This window comes from Phalacrocorax carbo, chromosome 1 (assembly GCF_963921805.1).
Source record: "Phalacrocorax carbo chromosome 1, bPhaCar2.1, whole genome shotgun sequence".
NCBI lineage: Eukaryota > Metazoa > Chordata > Aves > Suliformes > Phalacrocoracidae > Phalacrocorax > Phalacrocorax carbo.
This window is the reverse complement of record NC_087513.1, coordinates 73,882,481-73,899,374: the sequence shown is the minus strand read 5'-3', so window position 1 is coordinate 73,899,374 and position 16,894 is coordinate 73,882,481. Positions and strand designations below refer to the sequence as shown.

Genomic DNA, 16,894 nt, shown 5'->3' with positions numbered 1-16,894 from the left:
CTGTGACCTGCCTGAACCACGCCATAAGACCAAAAGCATAAAAATGTCTGCAAAGTTCACACAAGTAGAGGCTGGAGAGCAACTGTTACAAATGATACCAGGGAACCTGTAGGATCTCGCTTGCATTAGCTTTCAGATCAGATTTACTTATTGGTGAAAAACCCTCACTGAAAGCCCGCAGTATCTGCTAATTGCCAGCCTTGCAAATCCAGCCTGGAATAGGAAAGGGAGGCTGCTACCCCTCTGCCTTGCGTAGCTGTGTTAGTGGGAAGGTTTTGCAGCTGGGGTGTAGCTGATGCTCACAGCGCTGCCAACACTGCCAGCCTTTCTGAATTAGGCCAATGACACTGCAGTGCGATTTTCTTTCTCCTGTCCATGCCATTAGCTTGCACTCAATCTCTGATTTCAGTGCATGACCATCAGTGCTACCGTGATACCAACACACGTGAGCATAAGCATCCTGGGGACTCAAATTAGCTACTCTGACTATCTCGAGAGCCCACCAGTCTCAGGCACTAGGTTACTTTGATAAATATGTTCACAAGACTTTCTGTACTTTTTCCGTATGCACTTTCCACTGGTTGGCCCGACAGCCGCTGCCTGTTCTCCCACATTGCTTTTCCACTGTATTGCTGAATATTTATTAACTGAAATCTTATTGACAAGCTCCCGTGCACTCCTTCTCACTGATGCCAAAGTCACAGTGCTGTGCTTCCTTGTGAGGAACATACGCTTTTCATAACCTTTCACGGCTTCTGTGGGGGGTCTTTTCACTTTCCTATACATATATAGCTCTGTATGTTACTTGGTTGGTAGGAATGCGCTAATTGTGACACGTCTTTCTTTTTTAAATAGATTAATGTCATAATTATCCTCATTTTCTTCCTTCCTGCTACAGGCAATTGCTGGAATGCTTTAGCATTTTCGGGGGGGGGGGGGGGGGGGGGAACAAACAACAACAACAAAAAAAAACCACAAAAAAACCCACCCCACAACTTGTCTGGGGAAAGACTTGTTACCACTCTCAAGTCTAGGCCACTTAAGAACTCTAGAAACCTGTGTTGTTTTTTTTTTTATTTTCAGCTACACCTTTAGGGCTTAACCAGTTTTCATTCCCATTTTGCAAAGCTCAGCCTCGTCCACTCATATTACAGTGTAGATATATCTTCAGCTTAGCTTTTCTCATGTTCTCCTAGACATCTTTTCCCACTGGTTTAGGGACTGACATTGACCGTTTTAGGTACCAGCCCAGCCGTAAAGAAAGAAGGAGGAAGAAATCGTACGTCCCTCCATCTCAGTGTAGGGCAGCGAGAAGGCCTGCATGTTCAGTGATGCTTCAGGTGGGCAGTGTGGGCTGAGCCAGCAAAGGCATAACGTAGCGGGGCTTTGGCCGCAGTATTCCATGTTACAGGGATGTATTTGTTAAAAGGGCAAAGAAGCAAAACGTTTGCCTTGGCTTGAGTTGCAGGTAAGGTTTCAGGCACACTGAATACAAACTACACTGTTATTTGACAGCCATGCTGCCAGCGTGGTCATGCCTGCTCCTCTGGCCTTTCGGGTAGACAGGTGCTCCCTTCATCACGTGTTCATGACTAATGGATAAAGGGAATTGACGGGGTTAAAGGATACTGGCATTTATTGGCCTGAAGCTCGCAGTAGATGGCTCTGCTCAGGTTCATTTCCACTTCCACCGGACAGGTGCTACACAGCACAGGCTGTACCACGAAGCTGCCAAAACAGACCTCTGGTTTGCTGATGGGATGTTTCAGGTGCCACCCTGCTCCCAGGAAGAGCACAGAGGACAACCTGGCAAGCAAGAGAAGTACGGGCAGGTTCATAGGACCTCCACCAGCTACCTTCTGCTTTCCCAAATATTGCTTTTTCCCTTCAGGAAATCTGGAACCATAGAATGGCATCTGTCAAGCCGTAGGCACTTGAGAGTAAGCACCCATCAGAATAACTTACTGTCAAAAACAGGTACAAATTCATTTCATCCCACTTTGTGCCATATGCTGCTGTCAAAACTTCATGAACTGTTTAGGCAGCATGTTGGGACATTTTGACTAACTATGAGCAGAGCTATTTTTTTCATAGCTTTGTGTCATCGGCGTTTATAATTGGGTATTTCCTTCAATTTGCTTTGGCCTTCAAACTGATAAGCCTGTAGAAAGTGAATGTAACCTGGGAAGGTGGGCACGGGCCAAACTTCTGGATTCAGCTGTCCCCATTTATGAGCAGCCCCGATGCCAAACTGGAAACCGCACCCTCCTACGCTGTTCAGGAACCAACTTTTTCTTCTGGTTTAATAGCAATACTTTAAAGACATTTTAAAGATAAAGACATTTTAAAGAAAAAATTTCAAGCAATTTTTTTCCCCATGATTTGATGAAAACCTTGAATTTTGGAGCAGACTGGTACGCCGAATCTAAATCTCATTTTTTTTCCCTTGAGCCCAGGTGTTCTGTTCTCCTGACAACCAAATTAACTAGCACACCCTTTGCTACAAGAAGTGGGAAACAGACCACAGTATAGGTAAAGAACACATTTGCTGTTTTATTGGTGCCTTGCAGGGCAATAATACTGAAAAAGGGGAATGCAAAAGAAACAAAAAACCAAAAACAAAAAACAAAAACCCAGGACGGTGGCAACCCACATTGTATTTTTTTTTAAAGAGTACATCAACTCCTGGTTTTTTTTATTTATTGTGGCATGAATGATAACATAAAACCAAAACATGAAAATATACAACTTATATTACACTATGTGTTATGAACAAAATATAAATCTATAACTCTATGTTATATTTACATAATTATTTCTTTTATTAAATTTCAAGTGAGATGGTAGGTTGCACATACTTTGTTTTAAGCTCCAGGCATTTGATTGTCTCTATTTCTTTTCTATTTTCATTTCACTTGTAAAATCCAAAACGTTAGAAGGAGTAAGAGCTTTAGAGCCAATGGAGCTATATAAATACTGTTTCAGCAAACCAGTGACAAAAACACTGGGGAGTAGAGAAATCAGTCAGTAGAAAAAACGAACTTGACGTGTTCTTCAATCTGGGAAACTGACAAGTTAAGATAAAGTTGAAAAAATGTAAATATAAACCAAGCTAACAGCCAGCCCATGCCCTGTGAATTGAGGATACACTTGAATCCACATCTAGTGAATTACACACAGTTCTTTGCAAAATCGAAGGTATGATTCTATCGAGAAGTGGGCAGACAAAAATACTTCCTATCAGATACATCATGCCCTTAAACGTACGAGATACCATATAGTTGCCATTCATTCTAGCAGATGAATTCTTGCTAAGTAAGGTCTACGTTTCCACGGAGTATAATTATTTTTGATGTTACGAACGTGATGTCAGAGGCTTCTTCGGGGACAATAACAGCTCATCTCTTTGGATTAAAAAGAAAAAGCTCTGAAAATGTGCTGTAAAAAGGTTAAAGACAATTTACTTTCTAAAAAATGATTTAATTAAAGAGAGAGTCTACTGCAGTAACCAAATCTTTGAAATAATGTCTTCGAATAAAGAATTTCTTCCATATGCATTCGTAATAAGAGGATTTGGTTACAAAACTAATTAAATGCTATAATAATAGCTAGTGTTCTTTTCTGGGGGCCTGATTAATACAGCGGAACGGTTAAATAAAGATGTTAAATGCACTTAAAAATCCTATTTTACTAATATAAGGCATGAATAAATTGAAAAAGGATATACTCTGTGTTATTTAATTGAGCTTAGAAGCAAGTGCCTCAGTGTTTTTTCTTCTTTTCCCCTTTTCCCCACTGCTGGCGTTTTTCCTTTGTAAGCTCGCGAGACGCACGGCGTAAGCAGCTCCCCCAATTTGGGGGGAGATGGCCCATACGCCCCCCCCCCCGGCAGCCCCCCAAGGCCGTCCCCGCTCGCCAGGTTCCCATGGAAGAGGGGAACGAAGCCCGACTCGGCATCAGGGCCTCGATGCGCTTTTAGGTTAATACGATCCTAATCTCTTCTAACCTGGTTTTTCTACACGCTCCAGGGCACAGAACCCAGGAAAAAAAAGAAACAAGACAAGAAGATCTTTTTATAAATGTATGTTTTGCATTGTTCTGTTTTTTTCTAAGAAATTAAAGAGGGACAAACAGGGCCGCATTTTCAAATCTGGTCTTCTACTGCCGAAGGATACATGGGCGCTCATCCTTGGGCCCAACAAAACATTAGCACAGGCGTTAAGTATTTTGCTGGTTTGGGACCCCAGAGCCTTTTTTTTTTTTTTTTTTTCCTTTTTTTTTTTAAATTGCTGCATTGGTTTCAATATCCAAATGCAGGACGTGGATAGTCTGCTAAAGCTACCCATTCGAAAAGCCTGCCCGAACCCCAGGCTCTAGTGTAGTCTCTCAGATGGAAATGTGTACGGTAACAAAATTAGCGTTCATCTGAGCCCTACTCCAGGCCAAGGCAGTGAGCAAAGCAGAGCGCTCCCGGAGAAGGGCTCTGTCGCGCCGACCATTGCCGAAAGCAGAGCTCGGTCCTGCAGCCCCGGCGCAGGTGCTCCTCCGGTGCAGGACCAACCCTGCCCACGGAGACGGGGCTACCTCCAGGAGCGTCTCCTGCAGCGCAGCCCATAGTTCGGGGCTGAAATTCGGCCCCGCTGAAGTCAAAGGGCCTTTTTCCCCTTGACTTCCCCGAGGCCGGCTTTCCAGCCCACGCATCTAAGACGTGCTCCAATCACGCCTGCCGCAGTGGCACCTACCTGGAGCTAAAACAAAGTATTCTGGTAGCCCAAAGTGACACAATTAAACCAGAGAGTCTCTATAACGTGGTGGAAATCAAGCATCCAGCAAATGTGAGGTGAACCCACAAGAGTCAGAAGTAATTTGTTCACAAAGACAGGGAACAAATTTAAAAGTTAAAAAAAAAAGGAGCAAATATCTGTTTTCACATTGTACATAATAATGATATAAAAACAATTGTCTATTTTTTTTTCCTTCTTATCCAAACAGAGTGCTTCAAAAAAATTGGCTCTAGATGACTGGTGTAATTAAATAACTAAAATGAGAGATGAGAGAGCAGAAGTTAATTAAGATTGAAAACAACACTCCCATTAATTCACTCCATCATAATAAACATCAGAAGTTGACATGGCTGGGGCCAAAATTAAAATAAAAGAAAGAGGAATGGTGTGAGCAGAAGAAGAAGCAATTTGTTTTCATATGTATATATATATATTTATATATATATAAAAAGGCAAGGTGGGGAGGGATATCCATTTTAAATAGCCTAACAGCTTCATTTGCTGCACTGCCAAGTTAGAACAGAATAAAATAAAGTTAAAAAAGGGGGGGGATAAAATAAATTATACATAATTTACTAATCTGGGAACAGCTGACCGTTATTATTATTATTATTATAATTACCATTACAACACTAGCAAGAAGAGGCAGTTCAACTGAAAAAAAAAAAAAACCAAAACCCAACACAGTCATAAAATACAAACAAAAAGAACCCTCTCTGGCATGGAGGATATGATCAGCTACTCCAAGCATAACTTCAGAGCAAATCTTCTGAGAGAGAGAAAATAGAAAAGAATTTTTCAAGGCAGAGGTGGAAATTTAAAAAGGGAAAACAGGAGAAAAATAAAACAGATGTTGTGGGGTAAAACTATCACACGTCCAAACCGCTTGTTGGAGTATTGTCCTAAGTCTTCAATGGCATTTGTTTGTTTGCTTTGCACAAGGTCTGCAGAGGTCAAGTTACACTTCAAGTGGGATTTCAAGGGGCAAAGAAGGACCCCCCACAATCTCCTTCCCAGCCTCTCCTCCTACCTGTCCCTTTCATCCTGCACCTGGACTTAAATGGCTGATTGCACCAAGGGCTAAATTTGCCTGATTAAGGGACCATTTGCAAAATCAGTGTTGCCGGGTATTGAAGACCATGGTTCTGGTGAATGCCTGGGCTGGGATCTCACTGGCACTAAGGTGCACAGGGCTATTTTTACAAGTTAGAAGTGACACCAGTAGCAATGAGTCTCTTTCTAGGAGCAGGAATTTACCAGGGAGCAACAGGAATATAAACGTGGCATCCTCAGTTAGAAAACCGACTCGGAGGAAGGCTTTTGCCTCGGTATTGAGGCCTAAGACTTTGCTTCCCAGGCCAGCAAGGAGCTCCTGGATTGCTGCTGTTGGAAATTAGAGGTAGCCTTTTTGGCTGGTTGGTAGGTTTAGATCTAATGCTTCTGTCTTGTAACATGAACCTGCGTTCTCTCCTTCTACAGGAAGATCAGAGTGAGGAGATGAAATGAGACCCTTTGATTCACTTGTATTTACATTCTTTTTCTCTGAAATAACGACGTAACATTCAGTTACCTTACTGGAAATACAAGAGGCTCACTTCTGCTCAGGACTATGCTTGTGTAAATCCACCTTCCTCACCTGGTTGCTGTTGCCCAAGGAAGGCAAAACTGCTCAAGCAACGTATCTAAGGGCTCTAGAACAACGCTGAGAGTATTTTAACCCAGGAGAACAATTTTTCACTTGTGACAGTCATCAGCTAGGGAAACTTGGCACCACAAAGGGTCGGGTTCTTACATGCCCACTTTGAATATGAAAATCTCTTCAAAGCTATTAGTCTTCCTTCCTACACAAACATCCCACTGATAAAAATGGATTTCTGCAAGTGCAAAGGAAAAAAAAAATCTGTTAAAAAAAATCACCTTTTGAATCAGAGATCAGTACTCAGCCATCCTGAAGGTACAAGTTCATACGAAACTGAACATCACGGTAACCTAATTACGTTCAGCGAGGAGGTAACAGTTCCAGTTGCCCTGGCCTGTCCTGAACACATCACATTTTGGACAAGCCTTTTCTATGTTGCATCTGCTGCCACTTGAAGTGTAAATCAAAAGCAAAGGCTCCTTACAGACCCAGTCGTTTGGAGGGTGCGGGATTTCATTCTGGAACATGCTTTTTGCTCACAATAGTCCAATATTATTCTTATTAGTACCATAAACACGCACACATGAAAATCCAAGATCATAAAATACTTTTTCTCTAAATTTCTTATGTCTCTCTCTCTCTCTCTTTTTTTCACCTGAGAACGGCACCTACAGTTTCCTTTAAAAAGCAAAACCAAAACCAAAAATATAAGTCTAATCTCACCAGCTGCTGGTATATCAGGTTCTTCAAGGGATTGTCTAAGATACAACACTGTCCTAACTTAAGACAGAGCAGGAAGCAAAAGAAAAGCAAAAGCAAAACAAAACAAAACAAGAAGAGACCAACCAAAAAAAAAAAAAAAAAGCAAATTGGACTAGTTCAGCGCTTTAGTACAAATTTGGCACTTGCTCAAAGACTCAGTATGGTGTGCAACTGATGAAGAGAAGTCCTCTCTTGAAAGGAAATAATTGCTTGTTGGGGTTAACAGAAACAGACTCCCCGCTTCCTTCCTTGCCAGCCACGCGCACAGGCACGCACGCACACACACACACACTTCTGACTCAGATTTGCCAGGGAGGAGGAGGAGGAGGAGGAGGAGACAGAGGGGGTCAAAGGAATTTTATCTTTTTTCTTTCCTGTCAGGTGCATTACCAAAAAAAAAAAATTATTTCTCTTTAAACTGTAGCACAAAACAACAAAACACATTCACAAGCCACTTGTTGGCACTGTGTACCTGAGTGAGAATTTCTAGAACATTGTAGAACAAACAGCCATAAAGTTTATTTGGAAAAAAAATAATAATAATAAAAGGTCGACGGGTAAGACTTCAGTGCTTGGGTATAGCAGCTGAATTACTGGCATTATTTTACCCATAGCTTATATCATTCTGTTGTTGTTGTCGTCGTTGTCTTTGTTTCCTTTCTTCTGAGCCTTTTTTCTTCTGATGCAGGCTGATGTCTATTAGTCAGCTGATGTCCCAACTAGTTAAGACTAACAGTTAAAGTAACAGTCAGTGTATGAGAAAGTTAATGTGCTTGGCCACTGGCAAGGATAAACCAGATGGGGCTTTATTTATTTTTTCTTTTCTCCTTGAAGTCCTGTAGGTCACGAGATATTTGGACCCTGATCAGTTGGCTTGCCCCGCAATGTGATTTTCACTGTCACTGCCATAGTCCGCATCGGGGTCATCCTCTTCCTCATCGTATTCATCGTAGATTTCTCCATTGACGTCATCGGTCTGCATCTCTTCCTTGATATGAGGCTCCTCGCCTTTGATGCCGTAAGTGCTCTGGATGACGGGCATCCCAGGCTCTGGGCTGCTGGACACGCTCGAGTGCTCGGAGGGCAGATGTGGGGAAGGCATTCCTGCCATGGCAATGGCTCCTGGGTAAACTACGCCCGCGGTGGCAATGGGAATCTGTGCTTGTTGCCTGCCGTGAAAAAAAAAGTAAGACGACGTTTGAATACTGAAAGGAGTAAAGGGAGGGCAAGTACAACAGCACATTGCAAGCCCATAGCATATGCTCTTGGGCATGCAGAGGAAGCTCCTGGATGGCCCATGCAAGGCAACCCTTGTATCAATATTCCAGACTCACCGACTGACACTCTTGAAATAGAACATCAAGACCAAACCAACCTCACTGATAAGAAACCCCAATCCCTGTAAACATCGCTAGCTGTACCTGAACTACACAGCTTCAGCTCGCCTGCTTGTGACGCAAACATCTGTACTGGGTAAACTGGGTGCCCCATGAGCTGCCAGCCAAAACCAAACATCCTTTCAATTGTGGTCCAACTTAAAAAACATGTATTTTAAAAATCTTCCTTTTAAAAAATCCAAGCTGCTGGCAGGACTAGACAGTTTGCACAGGAACAGGGAGGTGCTGTAGGGAAGTACCAGTGGATGAGGAGAAAGCAAAGCGGGTGTCTCTGAAGAGGCAATGTTTACTCCATGTTCACCCAGAGACCTGACCATTATTCGAGAGAGGAACAGTGGGCTTTCTGGGGCCAACATGGGTTTATAGGATGATCACTAAGGGCCTCCCACTGGAAGGTGATAGTTTCCACAGTGAGCAGCACTTGTGAAAAGCAGAACCTTTGAAGGAAGGTGGATACAATTGGGAAAAAGGCAGACTTAAAACGGAAGCATGCTTTACTTAAAAATAAATAAAAAGCAAGCAAGCAACATGAGCATTTGAGAAAATCCTCTACAGGATGCCTTTATACGATGTCTAAGCCTTGGAAACCTGTCTGCAGTAATGAAAGAAGAATTATTCCAGGCCATAGAAATTCCCTTTGCATCAAGAACACTAGCAGTGTTATACCAGTGTTTGTTTCCCTGAGAAGCTTCAGGGTCCCAACAAGCCTAGAGGTTTAAAATTCATGCTCCTTTTGTTTCCTTGCTGCATGAAGTAATTCCATTGCAGTAATACTCTTCAGTACATGCTGCACATTGTAATGTCATCAGCGGTGTGTCCATCTGCACTGAAAAGCCTTGCCACAGGAGACAGGGCAGAGTCTCTTGAGATGAACATTCTTAATTAAGAATGAAACCCTCCCCTGTTCCCCTGCCTGCCTGTGCCCTGGCTGTAACATAAGCCTTGCACAGTACAGTGATCCTGAAAGACTTTCCTCTGCCAAACAGCTTTACATTTGTTTGGAATCGCTTGCTGCATTTTCAGATACTTCCTGCCTGCCATTCGAGCGAGGCCTCCCTCCGCACAGTCCTTATTTCCGTGTTTCTGAAACAAGTAGAAGTTGTGTCAGCTGAAGATATAGCTCTTAAAGTAGGGAGCGGATCTAATTTGCATTTTATTCTTAATTCAATAGGAAGGCTTTTGTTTTCTGGAGTCAGCATTTCTGTAACAAGATTCAGCACACTTAAATTGCTTTTAATATTTAACAATAGGAACACTTTGCACTTAAATGGTGCTTTTCAGAGTGCTTTTCAAATATTAAATAATTTAAGAATAGTATTTTTCCACTTCTATAGGATGTCCACTCCAGAGGATCTCAAAGCAATTCTCGGATACTGATGTGTTAGGGGTCTCAGCAGCCCAGTGAGGTGAGCTTACCCTACCACCATTAAAGATGAGGACACTGACACACAGAAGAACTAAGCACAAGAGCTGCAAAAAATGCCCAGTCCTTCCCATTGTGATGCCTTCAGACAGGCTTTCTGCATGTCCCGGCAGCTGGCATAGCCACAGGTCTTGTAAACCCAATCAACTTATTTTGATGCCCAGGCAGGAGCTGGACTGGTGTTTAGGAGTTTAGCCCTAAATGACCTGTCCTGGGATGGGGAACTAAAACCAGGAATGCAACTGTAGTGCTGTGACTGCCAGCATCAAACACTGACCCACCCCACTGCAGTCACTGGCTGCTTTGTCAGTGATTTCTATAAAGATTTCACCCCAGGTTCTGTGCTGTAATGCCCCAGTGCAAATTATCTCCTGAAATGTCTTGATTTCAATGTCAGGCTTGTTTGGAAAGCTAAATAATGTGCGGAATGTTACAAGGTTAATTTTTTTCCCATGATGAAGCATGCATGTTAACCAGATAAGCAGTGTTCTGGGGGCTCTGTTGCCACCTATTCGTTTTCCAGAAGGCCCCTCTCCTCTTTTTTTAATCTCTTGATGCCAAATGTTGGCTGACTTCCCTGTGTTTGTTTCTGTGCTTACCATTGGGATCACTGGACCTGCCAGCACCACAGGGTTAAGCAGCTCAAATTTCTCTGCTGAGCGGCTTATTATAACAATGCACACTGTAGCTGTTTAAAACACAGTCTGATGACACTTAACAGTTGCTGGACAGATATCCTCTCCTTTATTGCTACTTTTAGCTGTTAACTAGAGAGACGTGCAATTCAGTTAACATTAAAATTATTCCAAATTCAGATGAAACAGAACACAAATTCCATTATTTCTGAGGGTCGTTCTTGTTGCTGGTTTTGCTTTTTTTTTAAGACCACTGTGTAGCTTTTAATTTTCTGGAGTGAACACAGAAATATTGCAGAATATTTGATTACTTCCGATTCTTTTGATCTGCTGTAACCAAAACTAAGGAGTCTCTGCAGAAGGAAAATATATCCTAGTTTTCTAGGCAGATTTTAATCTAATCATATCAAGCTCATCTATTAGCTGTTTATCAGAACCAGTCTTCTTGAAATGTATGCTCAACACAAAGCATTTAGCTTACTGTACCAGAAGACATTCCCTACTATGACAAATGCCATTATGATGAACAATGCAGACAACTTCATGCCTGACACGAATTAACTGAGCCAAGCCCATATTCCAGCTCAAGTTCAGTTGCGTTCAGCAGTCCTTTTGCAGACCACTTGCCACAGATAATACTGAATGCAAACTTGTATTTTTGGCTTTTGGATGAAGAGACACTATCACAGATTCATTCAGATGTACTCTCTCAGGCATCATAATAAAGTATATATGTAAGGCTTTATTAGAAGACTTATATTTCATTGGAAAATCTTAAGCTTTTTTTTTTCCTTTTGCATGATCAGAGTGGAAATGAGACAGTTGGCCAAAGCTGTAGGATGAGTATGTAGCAGAGCCAACAAAACAATCCCTAACTGCCTAACTTCCTCCTGGAACACATTGTTTTAAAGTATAAGCTTCATATTCTATTAGCAATATATAATGTTCTTGCCAATAAAATATAACATTTACCACCCTGAATTAAGAATTCTCCCTGATTTTTTTTTTTCCCCTGAAATGAGCAGTAGTTATTAAAGGTCCCATACCCAACATTAAAATACTGCCTCATCTCCTGGCGTCTGTTGCGCATGATAGCCTTGTACTCGCCAATGCGTAATTTTTTGCCATCTACAAGGCAGGTACGCTTCGGCCTTGGCTTGTATTTGTAGTCTGGGTATTTCTCCAGGTGCTGTTTGCTGAGTCGGGCCTGCTCCTCATAGTATGGCTGCTTCTCTAGGTTTGTCATAGCTTTCCAGCGAGATCCTGTCACACACACACACAAAAAAAAAAACCAACAAAAAAACAGAGAAATGAGATTGTACTCATCCACAAACACTGAAAGGCAGAGAAACAAGTAGGTCACCCAGAACAAGATACCTACGGTCATATCGCTTTGGGCTGGGAATCTGTCAGAGCTTCTAGACAGGCGTCAGGTCTTGTTTGTATTTGACTGGTAAACCTCTTGGGTATGGCCAAGAGGCAGAGAGAGATGATACTGGAGGTTTTGACTCAATATTTTACTGAAACTTATCCACATTATAATGTCTTTCAGGTGGGAAGTAAAACCATCATCCTGACAATGAGCAATCTCTGACACTTTGTTTTAGAAAATGAGGCAGTCTGTTTTAGTGGAATGGCCAAAGACGCCTTAGATACACAGAGTCTGCTCTGCTACGTGCCCCTGCCCCCACTTTCCTTTGGGCATGGGCCTGTTTTCACCTCCTGTTCTAGAGGAGGCACCGCTCCCATGTGCTGCAATCTAGTCACTGTTCTCCACCATGGCAGGATCAAGCATGAACTCTGGACATGTACGTGTCTACAGTTTAGTCTCTCATGACAAATACCATATCTTTCTAGCTTCCAGGTTTGTGAGAAGCAGAATATCAACTGATATAAATGCTGTGCTGCTGGGTACAGGAGCCTGCAGAGACCCTGAAGCAATGCCTCTAAAAGCTATATACTAACCCATATGTCTCAGTGGGGCTTTAACTCCAAGACCAAGTCCTGGTGAACACTGCCAGCTCCAACTTAAAGAATTTAGTATGTGTCATGAAGGGAAGAGCACTGGGAACACACCTCTCCACAGAGCCGCGCTACGGATTCATTGCTGGCAGTCTTGTTTCTGACACTCTGCCTATGTTAGCGTAGATATTTGAGCCAGGGAAATAATGAGGACTTCATGACGTTTTTTTTCAAATACCTCCTGAAATTTATAAACTAATATTTCTTACAGGACATAACGTGGGACCAGAAAGTAAAATTTCTTGAATCAGTTATCCGATTTTATTTTTCCACGAACTATAGAAGTGCTTCGGGGTAAGACATATTTCAAATAATCGGAATGGTCCAAGCTGTGAAACATGTGGCCTAGAAGGAAAACTTTATTGGAAAATAGTCAATTTTCCCACTGGAAAAAAAGTTTGAATAGTTTCTCAATTTAATGGGTTCATAATGTCATATGTCATACTTGACTTCCTCTTGTTCTTCATTTTTTATAGTTACTCATACTGTACTTAGCTCATGCTATTACTCAGGCTGGTCTTAGCTCACTGTGCCCCTAAGACTCGGAATATAGAGAGCATAGTTATCCCTTCCCAAGAAAGAAAACAGTTTGGTTCCCACTAGAAAGGCCCCTTCTGATTATTGACACCATTTTTTCCATTGCTCTTTGAATATTTAGACTTCTGGAGCCTCTGGCAGTTTAGACTTCTGGAGCAATGGGCTAACAGGCTGGTACAGCCTGACCTCACACCTAGACATAACCGATTCATAAATAATGATGTCTTCGTTCTGAAGAGGAGTAATGGACGTCCCTTTCTTAGCAAATATTACTTTGGAGTCAAAACCATCATTTTTCATGATGTTTGCAACACGTAGCATGCAGAGATCCTCCAGCTAGTTCTGGAATGGGAAGCAGCTTAATTACATTGTTACTAGCTCAGGCGCAGCACCATATAAGCGTGACTAGATGGTTTCTAGGATTTGGACTAAAACTCCTGCGTGGCACTTTGTATGTCATACATATGTAGTGTCTGTGCACAGGCATCTGTGGCGGGGCTCTGTGTTACACAGGGCAACAAACCTCTGCGGCCAGAATCCTGGTCAGAAGCTTTGCCTCCTGAAGAGAAATTATTCCAAGCTTTTTCTGGCAAAGGGTGGCTAGAAAAAGTGACACCAACTTTCCACATGTAGTACCTCCTAGATTTTGGGCTACATGACAGAGTGATAAACACTTAATACCTGCTAAAGACAGAAACATAGATAAGTCCTGCCTTGAAAGATGTTAAGCATTCAGGGTAAAGCATATGAGCTCTACTGGAAGATGCCCAGATGTCTACCTCGTAGACACTGGCACACTGACATTTTAGCATATGACGAAAATCAAAAAAGTTAGCCGAAATCTAGAGACCTCCAATCACAGACCTGCTGTAGTCCCAGTGGCTTAGGAAAACAGCCCCAGCCCCATTTCCTGCTGATGAATCAGTTTTCACTTATGAATAATAAAGGTGAAAACATCAGTCTTTAAACAAATCTTGACATTTGCTTTATAATGCTGTGAGGGGATCTGCAATGTAGGAACTCAGATATATTTTGAGGCAGATGGACAGACAGAAAGGTAGAAATTAAACTCCGTTGTTGCAAAATTGCCATGAAAATGTTTTAGCCCAGCACAATTCCTCTTTCGCTCTGCTAGCTCACTAGCTGCAATCCCACGGTCAGATCTGGGCAGAAGGATTCCTACCCCCTCATGTGAATAGATCTGTAAATAGTGGGTGAATTTAGGCAAACAAAAGTCTTTGCAGGATCAGGGCCATAAAACCTGAAATTTTGATGCATAATATTTGTACATACAGTTACACATACAATATTTATACATAAATGTCATTCGTTATGTTTTTCCTTCCTAAGCTGCAAGCTCAACACGACAAAAATCCTGGCAGTCTCACCTCTTTTCCTAGCAAATTTTTAATATCTGCCTTCTGCAGTGATATCTCCTCTTACTATGACTTTACCATTTTTACAAAATATACCAAATATAATTTACTAGTACGTTTTGAAGTATCATAAATAATTAACCAAACAATGCTGCCAAAATAAATTCTGAAAAAGGGCACGTTTTCTGATGATAAACCCTTGGTTTTTTGCATTCTATCATTTTCACTAATTTTCTTAGTAATACACAAAATCCAGCCAACTCTCTGATTAGTCTTAATCTGAAATTCTGAAAGTTTGAAGACTATATAACTCTGATCTTTGAATCTGCACCCACAGGCAAGCTAAGGTATGAATGGGTATTGTCAATCAACATCACCTTGTGTTTGTACAAAATAAATTTGTAATAGTTTTATCTGCCATTTTTTGTGTGTCTAGAAACACACACAGGCAGGCATGGGTACCTATGCACAGTGCCAAGCCCAAGCCTAAACGAAGTGTGATTGAAGAATCTTGAAAAATCTTTCTTTTCAAGGGAAGATTTACACTCTTGGGTGAGCTTTCTGCCCACCGTCTGTGTTAGAAAGCTTTGAGTGGGTCAAGTATGCAAGGCTTTTCTCTTTCACTACGAAAATGAGAACCCGTTCCTCTCCCTGGATGCATACATAATGACAAGCGGGATTCTTGCACAATTCTCCTTGATATGGTGGCTGAGGTAGTTAGAAAACAAATGAGAAAACTGTAAGACTTTGCAGCACCAAACGTGGCTCCTACCCCCAAAGTGAGCTAGGGTAATTAGAGCTGTGCCCACATGACGACTGTGAAGACGGGTGGAGAGAGCCAGCTGTTAGAGTCCAGGGCACAAAGGAGATGCCCCATGTGTGGCACGGCACCTGTGCTTGGGCACAAGCACCCATGCACTAGGTGGGGTTAGGAGCTCTGTTTACCGCTGATTTTAAGCCAAGTGCCTCTGACAAGAATTTTCAGCTGTTTGTAACATTGCCTAACTTTTAGCCCATTAGACTGACATTTTCCAATCTGAGTATCTGAATCAGGCCGACTTTATATTTAAAAAATATCCTCAGGTACACAAACACTTGTATAATGTATAGGTATATGGATAGGTTTGTATCCACACACACATCCACGAGAGAATTTCTGAAGGTAGTATTTAAGTTCATCTTTTCCTAATCTCTTCATGTAGATTTCTCAGTGAAATTAATTAAATATTTACAAAAATATCTAAACAATGCATTATTAAACTGATAGGGTCCAGCAGACCCATTTTAGCACTTTTTTAACAATTTACTAAAAAAAAATCATTATCCACAAGTTTAAGTTGCAATGAACAGATGGATGACAAACGTATGCACAGATGAATTTAGTGACAAATCCATGTATCTAATTTTTATGCTCAAAACATAATACCACAGTGTCAAACATAATCCCTAGAGAATTCTAGTGCTGGGAAGGGCACCTCCTCTCATTTTACTATGAAAATGACCCTTGATCAGTGACAACTGAATCTAAGCTACTCTCCGTGACAACGAGCTCTCTGACCTCGATGTGTATCAGTGTCGCTAAAAAATGGTAAGGAAAAATTGTGGCTTTCTAATAAAGAGACCCTAATACCTGGCTGAACTGTAAGCTTCTAGTTGCTCATCCTATGCCAGTTAACAGAGAGCTCCCTGCTGACTTCAAAAGACTGGCCTTTTGCAGTTGAGGGAAGACCTTTGTAATGTTTCTGTCATGAAAGAAGGCGTCAGGACATCCCTCTCCATTGCATAAGGTGGGATAAAAAAAATTAAATGTGATGCTGGAAAGAAATAGAAACATCATCTCTTACTGCTTCAGACCTTGCTTTTCCCCATATCTGGCAGCAAAACAGAAAGAGTTTGGAGTCAGCTATACTGTCTGTCACCTCAACAGGATCTGTAATGAATTTGCACATTTTACTCCAACTACTGTATATCTAATCAGAAAAAGATGTCCCCATATCTCCCTGATCTAGCGCCAAATAGTAAAAGGTGATTCCTTATGTTAACAATTTCAGCAGAATGGCTTATTAAAACCAGATTTTAGGGTATTATAAAATGCTTAGAAGCCCTTTAAAATGTCAACCAGGATCCCCAGAGACTGCGTAAAATGTCAGCCCAGCTCAAGCGCCTGTTTTAAGCAGAATGAATTAGCAGTGTGCTGTCGGAGGTTGTTATCCAAAACAATCAGTTAAGAGGGAAAACATCAAGCTCTCTTTGTACTTTCTATATGAAAAGGGCCATTCAGAATGATCTTGTAGATTTCTGAAGCTGATTATTTAAAAA

The 16,894-nt window shown here is 41.7% G+C and overlaps 1 protein-coding gene across 16 annotated transcripts in view; it reads right to left on the bottom strand.

Annotated features, from left to right (window-relative positions):
* Positions 1-2,529: 2,529 nt before the first annotated feature.
* The window catches only part of SOX5 (SRY-box transcription factor 5), a 722,172-nt gene continuing 707,807 nt past the window's right edge, over positions 2,530-16,894 (bottom strand). For all 16 annotated transcript variants that reach the window (XM_064459677.1, XM_064459668.1, XM_064459692.1 and 13 more), the window contains 2 exons: positions 11,687-11,903; positions 2,530-8,354 (listed from right to left, as the gene is read on the bottom strand). In XM_064459677.1, coding sequence (XP_064315747.1) covers positions 8,051-8,354; positions 11,687-11,903 — 521 coding nt within the window. In that variant the 3' untranslated portion in view covers positions 2,530-8,050. The remainder of the gene's footprint in view (positions 8,355-11,686; positions 11,904-16,894) is intronic.